This window comes from Molothrus aeneus, chromosome 4 (genome assembly GCF_037042795.1).
Source record: "Molothrus aeneus isolate 106 chromosome 4, BPBGC_Maene_1.0, whole genome shotgun sequence".
Lineage (NCBI taxonomy): Eukaryota > Metazoa > Chordata > Aves > Passeriformes > Icteridae > Molothrus > Molothrus aeneus.
This window is the reverse complement of record NC_089649.1, coordinates 73,497,016-73,512,154: the sequence shown is the minus strand read 5'-3', so window position 1 is coordinate 73,512,154 and position 15,139 is coordinate 73,497,016. Positions and strand designations below refer to the sequence as shown.

Below are 15,139 nucleotides of genomic sequence, written 5' to 3'. Positions count from 1 at the left end.
GCTGCACCAGAGGACGTTTAGAAAGGATCTTAGGAAAAATCTCTGCCTGGAAAGGGTTAGCAGGCATTGGAACAGGGACCTGGTGGTGTCACCACCCCTGGAATTGCACAGAAATGTGAGGATGAGGCACGTGAGGACACTCTGGTGCTGAGCATGGTGGTGCTGGTTGTTGGTTGGACTCAATGATCCTGGAGCTTTTTTCCAGCCTGAATGATTCCATGATTCCAACCACCAACATAAATTTATTCATTCAAGTGTAACCCAAAATTCCAACACTTCCACTGAAGAGAGTAAATCTGAGATAAATGTGCTGCCATGGAGATGGGCCAGATAAGCTGAATTAGAGAAAAAAGACACAAAAATCTAGGTTATATTTACTTTTTCCTACTGATTGGGCCAACTGTGGAAGCAGCAGAATGTATTCCAGTCATGAAGCAACCACGGGTCCCTGGGTGATTATATCCCCATCAACCACTGGGAATTTGGCAACAAAAAGCAGTGGGAAACATTTTTGGTGTAAACCAAACATATAAACAAGTATTTCACAAGAGCTTTCCCAGCCTTTCTCCATCCCAGCTGTCCTGACAGCAGCAACTACTCCAGCAGGGCCTGGATCACCATCCCACTTTCCTATTCCTTCATGGGTTTTGAGGCAACAAATGGGATTATTTGGCCTTTCCTGCAGCCAGGAGGGCCTGTGGAAGGGCCCAGGGACAGGGAGCAGAGCTGAGCCAGCACAGGGATGATCCCAAACCTTCTCCTCCCTGCACCACGTGCCAGTTCAACGGCCTGAGGTAATCCAGAGCAACTCCTACCCGCGAGAGCAGGCACAGAAGTTGTGATAAACTCATCTTCCCAAGCCTTTCACATGTTTTATTGTGCCTGTTATGTGTCATCCTTCCAAAAAAGCTCCCTGTGCCATATGATCCACAGGAGCCTGCAGAGCAAATTTAGAGCTACAACTCCGTGAACTTCCTGGAGAAGTGAGAAAGCTCAAGGAGTGGAAAAGTACAGCAGGGAGTGGAGGAAAACACTGCACCAAGGGGGAAGGAACTCACAGGGCAGGGAACAGGGGGCACTGGCACCCTGAAATACAGGGGGGGGTCAGCTCCTCAAATTAGGAGGAAAATCCTGAGGCTGAAGGTGCTGGAATTGTGTTTACATCCAACAGCAGCTCCAAACCTGCCATGGCAGGGACACCTCCCACTGTCCCAGGTGCTCCAGCCCCAGTGTCCAACCTGGCCTTGGGCACTGCCAGGGATCCAGGGGCAGCCCCAGCAAATCTGGGAATTCCAGCCCAGGCAGGAATTCCTTGCCAAGATCCCAGCCCAATCTCCCCTTTCCCAGTGGGAGCCATTCCCTGGCTCCTGTCCCTGCAGGCCTTGTCCCCAGCCCCTCTGCAGCTCTCCTGGAGCCCCTGCAGGCCCTGCCAGGGGCTCTGAGCTCTGCCTGGAGCCTTCCCTTCTCCAGGGGAGCATTCCCAGCTCTGCCAGCCTGTCCATGTTGAGTATTCCAGGGGTTTTGAGCCCTCCAGAGCACTCGAGCTGGGTTTGCAGTCCCTGGGTTTGCTGTGCCCAGCCCAGGCCCCTCCTGTACCCTCTGCTCAGGCAGACGTGGGAAACCCACAGGAAAGATGGAAAATCTTCCCAAGTAAAAATCCCAGAGAACTTCCCCAGTGTCCTGCTCCTTCCTCTGCACACAGACTTAACACACTTCCCATGGCAAACAAGAAAAGGCCAAGAAAATCCAGTGGCACCTGAATTCCTGGAGCTGTGGCCACTGAAAGCGAGAGGCAGAGCCTGAACATTCCCAAAGAACATCCCCCCAAAAACATCCCCCCCAAAGAACATTCCCCCAAAGAACACCCCCCAAGGAACATCCCCCAAAGAACATCCTCCCCAAAGAACATCCCCCAAGGAACATCCCCCAAAGAACATCCCCCAAGGAACATTCCCCAAAGAACATCCCCAAAGAACATCCCCCCAACGAACATCCCCCAAAGAACATCCCCCCAAAGAACATCCCCCCCAAAGAACATCCCCCAAGGAACATCCCCCAAAGAACATCCCCCAAGGAACATTCCCCAAAGAACATCCCCAAAGAACATCCCCCCCAAAGAACATCCCCCCAAAGAACACCCCCCAAAGAACATCCCCCAAAGAACATCCCCAAAGAACATCCCCCAAAGAACATCCCCCAAAGAACATCCCCCCAAAGAACATCCCCCCCCAAGAACATCCCCCCAAAGAACATCCCCCAAAGAACATCCCCCCAAAGAACATCCCCCAATGAACATCCCCCAAAGAACATCCCCCAAGGAACATCCCCCAAAGAACATCCCCAAAGAACATCCCCCAAAGAACATCCCCCAAAGAATATCCCCCCCAAATAACATCCCCCCCAAAGAACATCCCCCCCAAGAACATCCCCCAAAGAACATCCCCCAAAGAACACCCCCCAATGAACATCCCCCAAAGAACATCCCCCAAAGAACATCCCCCCCCAAAGAACATCCCCCAAAGAACATCCCCCAAAGAACACCCCCCAATGAACATCCCCCAAAGAACACCCCCCAAAGAACATCCCCCAAAGAACATCCCCCCCAAGAACATCCCCCCAAAGAACATCCCCCAAAGAACACCCCCCAATGAACATCCCCCAAAGAACATCCCCCAAGGAACATCCCCCCCCCAAGAACATCCCCCCCAAAGGAACATCCCCTCCCAGCCTGCCCCACAGGCACTGCTCCAGACCCTGCTGCAGGAGTTGTTTGCTCGAGCTGTAGGAACAGTTTGTGTTTCTCAGCCTTAAAGGTTTAGGAGAAGGAAAAATGTCTTTTCCTAATCTTTGCTCCATTCTTTTTAAGTCCACACAAGGCACTTTGGCTCTAAAACTTCCCCCCTTATTGTACACAACTGTTCCCATTAAATTTACAGGAAAATAGTTTGCCTGGCTGTGGCTTTTTTCAGTGCAATAGTTTTGAACAATCTGTATTTTTCAGTGACAGTGTTTGTCTTGGAAGGAAAAGTACATTTATCTTAAGTACAATAAAAAAACCCTGTGACCTTCACTCTGCAAATTCAAACCTTTTTTATCTCAAATTAAAAACATTGCAGTGCCAAAGTATTTGAGATCAAAGCACAAGGTGCTGTGGTTAAACTAAAGCAATTTCTTGGAGCTTGGTTTGCAAAATTATGGTGAATTTCTTCTTACTCTAAATGGGGAGAAAACAAACCCCAGCTGACACTGAGTCACAGAAAGGTGAAATCCTTGGCTCCACACTGCACAGAGCTCCTTCCAGGACCAAAGCTGTGACCAACTAAAATCTAAAAGCTGGGGGGAAAAAGCTTTGATGCCTCTGGTTTTGTATTTGTGTTTTGTTTCTGTTTTTTTAAAAAATCTGAATTTTAAGAAATTTGAATTTCTAAAATATTAAATTATATTTATAATACTATTATATATAATATTATATAAATATATTATATATTTATATATAATATATAAATTTTACATATTATTTAAAAGATATTATAGTATACTTATAATTTATTTATATAATAATTATTAATGAAATAGTCACTTTCTTTTCCCCCAGCTGCCCAGAGATTCCACCAGTCTGGGAATGCCTGGGAAGTTTGGCCTGATGGCTTTTGGGAGCTGCTGTGTCTCCTCCCAGCACTGCTGATCCAGAGAAGCTCTGAACACAGAGTACGCCTAAAGCACTGACTGTCACTCCTGCTAATGCAGGGCTTTTAATTAAAACAAACAAACCAACCCCTGCTGCTTTTCCTGGGAGGCAGGCAGGCTGCAGGAGAAAACGGGAAAATCAAGGGAAAAATAAAGAGGAAGCTCTTCCTAAAGCTCAGGGCACTTGTCTGAACCACCAGTCCCTAAAAACCTTGCCCTAATCACCCTGGAGACCAGAGCAGTGCCAGAAATGGCATTTAGAGTGAAAACAGAGGTAACACACTCTTGCTCAGACCAATTCCAGCCCATACATGTATTTTATAATGAACTAGAAACACTCCACAGGAGATGCACCAACCATGGCAGCTCCAGGGCTCGTTCTCCCAGACAAACAGAGCTGCAGAGCCTGAACCTCCTCAGCCCCCCTGACACAGCACAGACACCCCCAGGCTCCCACAGACACTTCCCAGCTCTCTGGAGAGCATCCTGTGACCAGCACTCCCTGGCTTCCCCACCTGAAGGAGCCTGGAGCAGCCTTCCCCTTCCCCTTCCCCTTCCCCTTCCCCTTCCCCTTTCCCTTCCCTTCCCTTTTCCCTTTCCCTTTCCCTTTCCCTTCCCTTCCCACAGACTCTCCCAGTGCTGAGGGTGCTCCCTGCACACCAGGAGGAGTTTCCCAGGCACCATCAGCACCTCCACGAACACTCTGTGCTAAGAATTCCTCCAGCCAACCCATGACCAGGAGCTTTGGGCACTGTCCCACAGCAACACCAACTGTCCCCCCACACCTCTGTTTTTCACACCTCCCTCAGGGACATCTGCAGCTGAGTGTCACCCCCATGGCCAAACCACCCCAAACTGCCTGGGAAAACCATAAAAAAGCCCTAAACCCCCCCAAGAGCAGGCGCAGCAGCGTTTCCCCAGAGCTGAGCTGGTTTGTACCTTGGCTGGTGCAGGTTCCCTGGTCCTTGGGAGCAGCTCTGCCTTGATTGCCTCCATCCTGAGCTGGGGCTCTTCATCCCAGTCTGCCCCACCCTCCTGGGACTGGCTGGCCAGCTTCATCTTCACCCAGGCTGCCAAAAACACAAAGCAGGAGAGCTTTCCTTTCCTGTTTCGTGTATGAGAACAGTTTTTAACTTCAAGTCAAAGCTGTGCATTTCTGGTTAGCCCAGCTGAGAGAACAAAGACCACACCAAATTCCAGAACTCCTGGAGTGACCAGGAACACAATGGCAAATGGCTCCTTGGATCATTTATTTGGGGAGATGGATCCAAGACTCTCCCCTGGTTCTGTCATCCTCACAGTCTCAGACACAAGTCAGAGCTCACTCACACAATCCTTTCCGACATTCCTGACTTAATACCTGTGTGGACAAAATAATTCCTTACAGTGATGGCAGGAAAAGAAGGTACTCAAACTGGAAAAGCCCAATTCTACCCAGTTTTATCACAGCACAGAAGATTCCCCAGTGTCCTGCTCCTTTCCCTGCCCACAGACTTAACACACTTCCCGTGGCAAACAAGAAAATACCAAGAAAATCCAGTGGCACCTGAATTCCTGGAGCTGTCACCTCTGGAAGGGAGAGGCAGAGCCTGAACATTGCCAAAGAACATCCCCCCAAGGAACATCCCCCCCAAAGAACATCCCCCAAGCTGCCCCACAGGCACTGCACCAGACCCTGCTGGAGTCAGGAGATCACTGGGAAATGTCCCCACTGAACCCTGTCCCATTAAAGGGTCTCAGTGCACTGCACAATAATCTCCTTCTATTGTAAATCAAAGGTGAGAGAATGATGCATCTGACTCCATCATCAGAAGGCTAATTAGTTACTTTATAATACTATCCTATGTACATTGTATCTAAACTGAGTCTGCCCTGCACTCACTGTTGCTCACAACTGCTCACCCTGCACTCATCTCTGATTCTCCCGTGACTGTCCCGTGACAGTCCCACACACACCTGCCCTGACAGGCCAAGGGAGCAAAACATCCTCACTTTGGGTAAACCATCTCCACATTGCACTCTACTTTAGCACAACACAGGCACAGCAAGCGAGATAAGAATTGTGCTTTCCTTCTTCTCTGCTTGTCCCACAGCTTCTCTCCGTTCAGAGGGCTGGTGAATACCACACCCTTCATCAGGAGCAGCCTCACCCCATCACTGCCACAGCCCCTGACACAAACCCACCCCAGGCTGTGCCCCTGATACAGCCAAACCCCCTGAGAGCCTTCCTCACCTGGGATCCTCCTCTCGTGCTCCTCGGTCATTGCCACAGCCCCTGACACAAACCCACCCCAGGCTGTGCCCCTGACACAGCCAAACCCCCTGAGAGCCTTCCTCACCTGGGATCCTCTTCTCATGCTCCTCGGTCACTGCCACAGCCCCTGACACAAACCCACCCGTGCCACACCAACCCCCCCGAGGTGTGCTCACCTCGGATCCTCCTCTCGTGCTCCTCGGCGCTCCTCAGGACGCGGCTGGCCGAGATCCCGGGGGCGGCGCTGCCCAGGAGGCTGCGGACACGGGCGGCCAGCGAGTCACCGCTGCTGCTGCTGCTGCTGCCCGCCGGGCTCAGGGCGGCCTCGGGAAGGCTCCGGGCAGCTCCAGCCCCGGGCAGGCCGCCCTGCACCGCCCCCGGGGCACTGCCCAGCTGCCGGGACTGCCCAGCCCTGCCCAGGAGGCTCCTGACCCGGGCACTGAGGGAATCCCCACTGCTGCTGTCCTCGCTGCCCTGTGTCCCTGCTGCCCTGCCAGCCTGGCCCCAGGAGCCCAGGGAGCCGCCCAGGCCAGCGGGGGCACTGCCCAGGGGCTCCAGGGAGGGAGGATGGCCCGGCTGTGGGGCTGTGCCAGTGCTCCGTACCAGCCCCACACGGGCAGCCTGCAGGGGCACTGCCAGGGGCTCCAGGGAGGGAGGATGGCCTGGTTGTGGAGCTGTGCCAGTGCCCAGGAGGCTGCTGGCAGTGCTCCGTGCCAGCCCCACACGGGCAGCCTGGCTCCTGCCCACACTGCTGCTCCCTTCTGGCTCCCACCTCCCCGTGGATTTCCCTGCCCTTGGCTCCTGGGCCATTGCCCTCAGCCCTTCCCTGCGCTGGGAGCTGACAGCCAGAGGGTGTCCCCATGCCAGCTGGCAGCTGGCAGAATCCAGAGGGTGCATGCCCAGCTCCTGTGCCCGCACACCCCTCGGGGGCACAGCCTCATCCCACGACAGTGTCTCCTGCAGCTTTGGGATCCAGTCCTGGCCTAACCTGGCACCACTGGGACCCCTGTCCCTCCCACCCAGCCCCGGGGGAGCCTCCCCAGGCTGCCTGCAGGAGGCTGTGGGGCCAGCAGCACGGCTCCAGCTGGCAGTGAGACCCTCTGCCTGTGCCAGCAGCTCCCGGAGCTCCTGCAGGGCCCCAGGGCCCATCAGGGATTCCCTTTCCTGGCCCTGGCTGCTCTCACTTCCCACCCCGGAGCTCGAGGATGCCCTGTCCAATTCCATGTCATTCCCAAGCCCAGACAACGCCCCCAGAGCCCATCCCTGCTGGCTGCTGTCTGAGCTCCTGGACTCGGGGTCAGCAAGGGCACTCCGAGCCCTTCTCCCCCCGGCCTGGGGACCCCCGCCCGAGGAGCAGCTGGGCAGGTCCTGCTGTGCCCCAGCACGTCCAGGGGAGCCCTCTGTGCCACCCGGGGCACCCCCCTGCAGCTGGGGGCCTGGCACAGTGCCCTGGCTGGCTGGGGAGCCCCCAGAGAGCGCGGGGGAGCTGGCACCGAGCTCCCGGGGGGACAGCAGCTCCTGCTCCTGCTCCGAGCCCGCCCCGGAGGCCACGGAGAGGGACACGCTCAGAGGGGACCCATCCGAGCCAAAGCTGGCCTGGGACATCTCGAAGGCTGGCAGCAATGCACCTGCAAAGGAACAGGACACAAATGAGTGTCTGGAGGCTCCAGGACACAGCAAACATCCCTTCCTGTGCTACAGGGCACACAAAGCAAGGGAAGAACTCAAATACTGGAAAATATTTCAGGTGCTGTCCTTAGGATGAGACTTGAACCAAGATTTACATGAGAATTGTCTCCTGAAAGAAATCTCAGGAGTACTTCAGATAAATATCAAACAAAATATAAACTTATCAGAGAATTATAGAATATCTAGAGTTGGATGGGATCACCCATCCTGCCCCTGGCCCTGCACAATCCCACCCTGTGCACCTGGGAGCAGTGTCCAAACCCTCCTGGAGCTCTGGCAGGGCTGGGTGTTACAAAACCACACTAATTTGGGTGATGATGATGATGGGTGGATGGATTTAGGAGCAAATCTGGTCAGTTACAAAAACACTGACAGCATTTCATCACACTGAACACATCAAAAAATTCCAGAATGCCAAAGAAACCAATAATTATTCCTCTCCCAAGAAGGAAAGGTCTGCTCCCAGTCCTTCAGTCTCAAGATACAAACCATTTCCTTCTGCAGGACTCTTGGAAAAAGAGAAATAAAGGGAATAAAGGCCCTGTGTGCCTGGCAGCTGCCCCACAGCCACACTCCTGAACAGGGGCCAGCTTTGCAGAGGTTTGAACACTCCTCAGTGCCCAAATCTGCTGGCATGGCAAAAGATGGAGTGCCAGGAACCCCCTGAACCCCAGGGGAATGGGGTTTGTGCCTCCTGCTGGAACCCTGGGTACTGAGGGTTTCACACTTTCTGAGCTAGAAAGCACTGACTCTCAGGAAAACACTACACTTGGCCTGAGACCGTAGAGAAAGCTTCCAAAATTGCATGATAAAACTCAGATCATGAGGGTATAGCTTAAATAAATGTATGTAATGTCACAAAGTAGAAAACTTAGAATTTAAAGTTTTGTGTAAAATATAAAAATAGATAGTAAAGTTTTAGTAATTTATAGTAATTATAGTATTATTCAGTATTTAGTATACAGTATTATATAGTATTTAGTCATATATAAAAAAAAAGTTTTATATATGTAAAACAGTAACCTTCTTCACCCTCTTCATAAGTTTAAGTAATATTATGTAATTAAATTTAATTATTTAATATATATTAATATTAATATTAATTAATATTAATATATATTAAATTAATATAATATATAATATATATAATATATAATATATATAATATATATAATATATATATTATATATATTATATATAATATATATATTAATATAATATATAATATATATATTATATATAATATATATTATATAATATATGTTAAATTAATATTAATATATATTAAATTAATATATAATTAATTAATATTAATATTAATATTAATTAATATATATAAATATTATTTAAAATTATTTAACATTATGTAATTAAATTTAAAAGTCCAGGTTACAAAACAAAAACAATTAGTTATTAATAATACCTAACCAATAACAACTAACAAATAGTTATTAACTAACTAAAATTATAATTTGTTATACAATATATAACAATTATAGTAATATAATAACATATAGTGATGTAATAAAAATTCATATTATTAATAATATTAATTCTATAATAATATAATACAATAATATAATTCAATATAACATATATTAATATTATGCAATAATAGATAAGAAATATGATTCGTTATTAATAACCTAACCCAATAATTATTAGTTATTAACTAATTATAATTAGTTAATATATATATAACAATCCTAGTTATATAATAATAATATACAACATATCATTAATATAATATAATATAATATAATATAATATAATATAATATAATATAATATAATATAATATAATATAATATAATATAATATAATATAATATAATATAATATAATATAATATAATATCTAACAATTATAATTAGTTATTAATAATAACCTCACCCAAGCAAAGAAACCCCAAACCCTCCCATCCCCCAGAGCCCCCATACCCTGAGCCTGTGGGGGGACCCTGTCCAGGGCCGTGGTGTCCAGGGGGGGCTGCAGGCTCCTGAGCCCCCAGGGGGAGAACTCCAGCTCCCGGAGGGGCCCGCGGGGCACAAACGGGGCCAGGATGGTGCCAGGGGACTGCTCGATGCCCAGGTTCCGCAGGTACACCTGGGAGGGAAACAGGGACCATCAGCACTGGGGGCAGGAGGGATCAGGAATGTCAGCGCTGAGGGATCAGGAACGATCAGCACTGAGGGATCAGAACAATCAGCACTGAGGGCAGGGATGGATCAGGAACAATCAGCACTCAGGACAGGGATGGATCAGGAACAATCAGCACTGAGGGATCAGGAACAATCAGCACTGAGGACAGGGATGGATCAGGAACAATCAGCACTCAGGACAGGGATGGATCAGGAACAATCAGCACTGAGGGATCAGGAACAATCAGCACTGAGGGCAGGGATGGATCAGGAACAATCAGCACTGACGGATCAGGAACAATCAGCACTGAGGGATCAGGAATGATCAGCACTGAGGGATCAGAACAATCAGCACTGAGGGATCAGAACAATCAGCACTGAGGGATCAGGAACAATCAGCACTGAGGACAGGGATGGATCAGGAACAATCAGCACTGAGGGCAGGGATGGATCAGGAACAATCAGCACTGAGGGATCAGGAACAATCAGCACTGAGGGCAGGAGGGATCAGGAACAATCAGCACTGAGGGATCAGGAACAATCAGCACTCAGGACAGGGATGGATCAGGAACAATCAGCACTCAGGACAGGGATGGATCAGGAACAATTAGCACTCAGGGCAGTAGGGATCAGGAACAATCAGCACTGAGGGATCAGGAACAATCAGCACTGAGGGCAGGAGGGATCAGGAACAATCAGCACTGAGGGATCAGGAACAATCAGCACTGAGGGCAGGAGGGATCAGGAACAATCAGCACTGAGGGATCAGGAACAATCAGCACTGAGGGATCAGGAACAATCAGCACTGAGGGATCAGGAACAATCAGCACTCAGTTCAGGGATGGATCCTGAGCTCTCCTGGCACACTGGGCACTGCAGGAGTGGGCACTGCATTGCCCAGGGCAGCCTGAGCTCCCGTCTCGCTGCTGGAAACTCCATCTCCACACAAACACAAAGGTTTGAGCTAAAAACACAAAGGTTTGGGTTCAAAGCCTTCTCCCTCCCCACTCAGCTGCTGCTCAGGAAACACTGGCAGGCTCAGGAATTCCAGGCAGCAGCAGGGAAGCTCCTCATTTTTTAGGACAAGTTTGGTCAAACCTTCCAGGCAAATAGTTGGGAGCACTTTTGTCAGAGCTGGTTTACACACAGACGTTATATGCAGGAAAAAAACAGCCAAAACTTTCCTTGGCTTCATCACCTGTAGGGCAAATTAATTTCAACTCATCCACACTATGTCCTAAACTAGCCAGGAAAATGAAATAAATTACCTTACACATCACAGCCAGCTCCATTTCCTATGAATTTATCATAAACTTCTACATGAACAGCCAGATAAGTGACCTCATCTCCTTTACCTTCCAGGGATTTATGGGAGCAGCATTCCCCAGAACCAGGCTGGAGAGTGTGTAATTATAGCCAGGAACAGAAGTCATCTCTCTGTCTCATGAATTTCATTTCAAACACCCTCCCTCCAATATTTATATTTGTTTCACCACGGGTTTGCAGAGACAACAGAGTGAGAAGAGCTTCCAGAGCACATTCCCAAAGACCTGGTGATTATGGAGTCATCTTGTGAGAGGAGCAGCCTCTTACTCAGAGGATAATTACATGTTTGTCATTACCATAAATCTGCATCTCATTTGCTCCACCACTCCCAGCTATTAGTGCCCTGAAGGTGCTGCACAGGGCTCTCCCCTGGTTCCAGCCCCATCAGGAAAAACCTGGATCAGCTACACAGGACAGAAAGGAGGGAAGGCATGAAGAGGCTCTGAAGGTGAGGAACACATCAAGAATTCAGAACTGAGGCCTCAGAAACTGGAACACAGTGAAAAAACAGAGTGAGAAAATCACAGGAAAAAAAGAAATTTCATTTCCAAGGAGTCAGGTCGGGTTTGCTGCTCCTGCAGCTCTCCTCACTGAGCACCTGAGCCTGAAACCTCACATTTGGACAAGGAGAGCCTGATCTTTGAGAGAGCCACCAACTCCCCCTTCTCTCTCCTCCTGCTCCCCTGGTGTGGGATTAAGCCTTTTCTGACCCAGTGACGGGGTAACTGGGAGGTGCTTTAAAAACTTTTATTCCATTTTCAGTCTCACCAGAAGGGTGAGACAATAGAGATGTTATAATTCATGCCATCACAATTAGAAGTTAACCATTTCATAATTACCATGCACTTTAAGTGTTTCTTGGTCTATCAGCTTTAGCCACACCATGCTGTACATGTCTTAAAGACAATCATTCAGAATTACCCCTCGTGGGTCCCACTACAATGCACCTTTCACAGTTCTGTTTCTCCAAAGTATCCAGGCTTATTTGCAAAGCCATCCTTTAAAACTTGTTTCTGGTTCCATTTCTCTCTCAGCAATGTCTGTCCATTGCATGGCATTTCTAAAACAGCATTTCTTGTCTCAAGGTTTGCACACTTTGAGAATTCTCTACAAATCCATTTCCCACACCCTGACACTCACCTACCCCGAGAAAGACAAGAGGCCTTTCCCATATCCAACCCTGTCTTTGTCTATGTTAAATATTACTAAAAGTTATTTTCCACCTCTATTTAAGATAGGCTGAACTGTGGCACAGCCCTGTGTAAAACCATGGCTTGTAGTGATTAGAACCTCTCCTAAAACAGCAGTGGGGGGAATGGAAAAGTGAAAAACAAACGGAAAGCTCCGAAAAAAACCATATAACTGAAAAAAATGGATAACTCTGGGAAAAGAAATGGTTAACCTAGGGAAAAAATGGAAAACTGGAAGCAGAGTTTGAATTAGGACCAAACTTACCGGGATCCTTTCTTCAATATTCAACTCTTCTTTCTTGGGAGTCTCCAGGGCTGCTCCAGGGGGAGTGGGGCTGTTCCCTCCTGCACTGGGGCAGGGCCTGGGCTCCACCAGGGCCCCCTGAGGCTCCTCAGGACCGACAGGAAAATTGAGACTCTCCAAGGGAACGGCTCCAAAGCTGTCCGTGATGCTGTGACCACTGAGAATACTGAGGCTGAGGGACTGATTTCCCTTCTCCTCACAGTCCTGGCGCTCCTCAGCTGGGGAGCTCCCATCCTTCGGAGGGAGCTGAGCAGCACTGGACACAAACACATCTGGGGCTGAGCTTCGCCTGGTGCTGCTCTGCACATCTCCAGCAGGGGATCCAGGCAGCACCTTCTGTGGGCTGGGGCTGTCGGAGCCCCCCAGAGCAGGACTCTGCTGCCCCTTTGCTGCTGGGCTCCTGCTGGACAGGTTCATGGTGCTGTCAGACTGGGACCTGCTCAGAGGGAGGGCAGGCAGCAGGTCACAGGGGGGGAAATGCACACTTCCCAGAGAGCCTGTGCCCCTGCAGGCACGAGCAGCACTGCCCTTGGCGTCTCCCAGGCTTTTCTGCGCTGCTGAAGCACAGCCTGAAGGCCTGGGAGGTGCACTGGAGGCTTTCCCTGCAGGGGGAGATGCACCTGGCACACGGGAGCTGCTGGCAGCAGGACCCTGCAGGTGCCAGGCTCCCACCTTCTCCAGGAAGCCCAGCGAGGGGAAGGACTGGATCCTGCCAGGGCAGGGAGATTCCAGCTGCAGGGACTCCCAACGCCCACAGGGCTCTGCCACAGCACTCTGGGGAGGGGGCTGCTCCCCAGGGACAGGGGACATCCCTGGGGCTTCTTCACTGGGACAGCAAGGAGAGGCCTGAAGCTCTGAGAGCATCACCAGGCCTCCACCAGGCCCTTCTGCCTTCCCAGCTGTCTTGAGGAACAGCCCTGGAGTGGACTGGAAGTTGGGATGAGGCAGGAGCAGGGAGAAGGAGCCCTCCCCGCCCAGGCTGAAGGAAGGGGAGATCTCCGTGGCTTTGTGTCCCCTCTGTATGGAGCAGTCCGAGGCAGTGAGCTCATCCCTGCTGCCTGCAGGCTCTGGGGAATGCCCAGGGCAGGGGGCAGCATCCTGGGGCTGGAGCAGGCTGGGTGTCCCAGCAGGGAGCAGCCCCTCTGTCCCCAGCCTCCCTGCTGGCTGCTGCTGGCCCAGGAGAGCTGCCTGCAGCTCCTCGGGAGCAGCCACGGGCCCCAGCCCCTGGGAGCCCCTGGGCTGCACCCCAGGCTCCTGCAGCCTCCCTCTGCCTGCCCCAGCAGCTGCTGCACAAAGAGCATCTTCAGCAGACGAGTTCCTGGCACGGCCTTTTCTCAGGCCAGCAGAGGAGTTATGTGACAAGCCAAGCCCAGGCGCCTTCCTTCCCTTCTCCAGCTTCTCCAGGGCTCCTGCTCCACTCCCAGCCACTTTCACCTTTGCCTGCTGCACACCCCTGTCACTTTTCTCAGAGAATTTGGTCAGTGCAGTTGTGTAGGAGGAGTTTCCTGAGGAGGAGGAGGAGGAGGAGGATTCCTCCTGCCCTGGGGACTCCTTGTTCCCCTCTGAGAGCTCCGAGCCAGCAGCTGGGCCATCACTGTCCTGGGAGGAGTGACCACAGGAGTGACCACAGGGCTGTCCGTCCCTCGCAGCTGTGCTCCAGGGCTGCCCCAGCCCCTGTCCCAGCCCCTGCTCTGGAGCTGGCTGTGCTGGATGCCCCCTGCCCCAGGCTGGGGCTGGTGCCTCCTGCTCAGTGCCACTGTCCCCACTGTCCCCACTGTCCCCCTGGCTGCCCAGGGGCTCCCCAGGCTGGGGAGCAGCTCCAGGATCCTCCTGTGCCACGGGCTGGGGGCGCTGGGGTGGACTGGGCAGGGCTGGGCCCCTCAGGGATGCACTGCCATGGATGGGGGCAGGCTCTGAACGCTCCAGGGATGCTCCAGAAACATCCGGGACTCCTCTGCAAGGAAAGGGAACTCCTGAGCATTTCTTTTGTTTCAACTTTTCTGGTTTAAATCAGAGGCAAAAGAACTTCAGTGACAACTGGAGGTTAGCAATATTCACACAAATACCCATAAATGCAACCCCTAAGGGGCCAAAACCCAAAGGAGTGCAAAGAAATATCAAAAATCTCCTATAAAACAAAGGCTCTAAAGTAATATAATAATAACATCAATTTTTACTTAGTATGGCAATATTGTTCCACCTGTTTAGGACTGAAACATTTCTTACTGACAGGCTATTATTAGTTACATAAATAAATAAAATTAGCTAAGTAAAATATGCAACATGTACTTACATCTCAGCTTGCCTGTGATTTTTTAATATAAATCACCTACTTCAGTTCATGATATCAATTATTTTTTTAAAGGACATAAAAGCAGCCAGGTCTCAGATAAGCAAAAAATTCCTATGAAGTTCTAATACTCATATTGGGGATTGCTTAATTAATAGTTCCTTTATATTAAACACATTATCAGAGCCTAATAAATATTATTCCATGAAGCAGAGCACCTCAGAATGAAGGTGACAAAGCCTTTTACTGAAACAGCTCTT

The 15,139-nt window shown here is 50.0% G+C and overlaps 1 protein-coding gene across 1 annotated transcript in view; it reads right to left on the bottom strand.

The window, feature by feature from the left end:
- Positions 1–15,139, bottom strand: part of ALMS1 (ALMS1 centrosome and basal body associated protein) — a 57,835-nt gene that overhangs the window by 25,549 nt on the left and 17,147 nt on the right. The window contains exons 5-8 of the mRNA XM_066549169.1: positions 12,551–13,298; positions 9,569–9,734; positions 6,118–7,569; positions 4,627–4,757 (exon numbers count right to left, since the gene is read on the bottom strand). Coding sequence (XP_066405266.1) covers positions 4,627–4,757; positions 6,118–7,569; positions 9,569–9,734; positions 12,551–13,298 — 2,497 coding nt within the window. The remainder of the gene's footprint in view (positions 1–4,626; positions 4,758–6,117; positions 7,570–9,568; positions 9,735–12,550; positions 13,299–15,139) is intronic.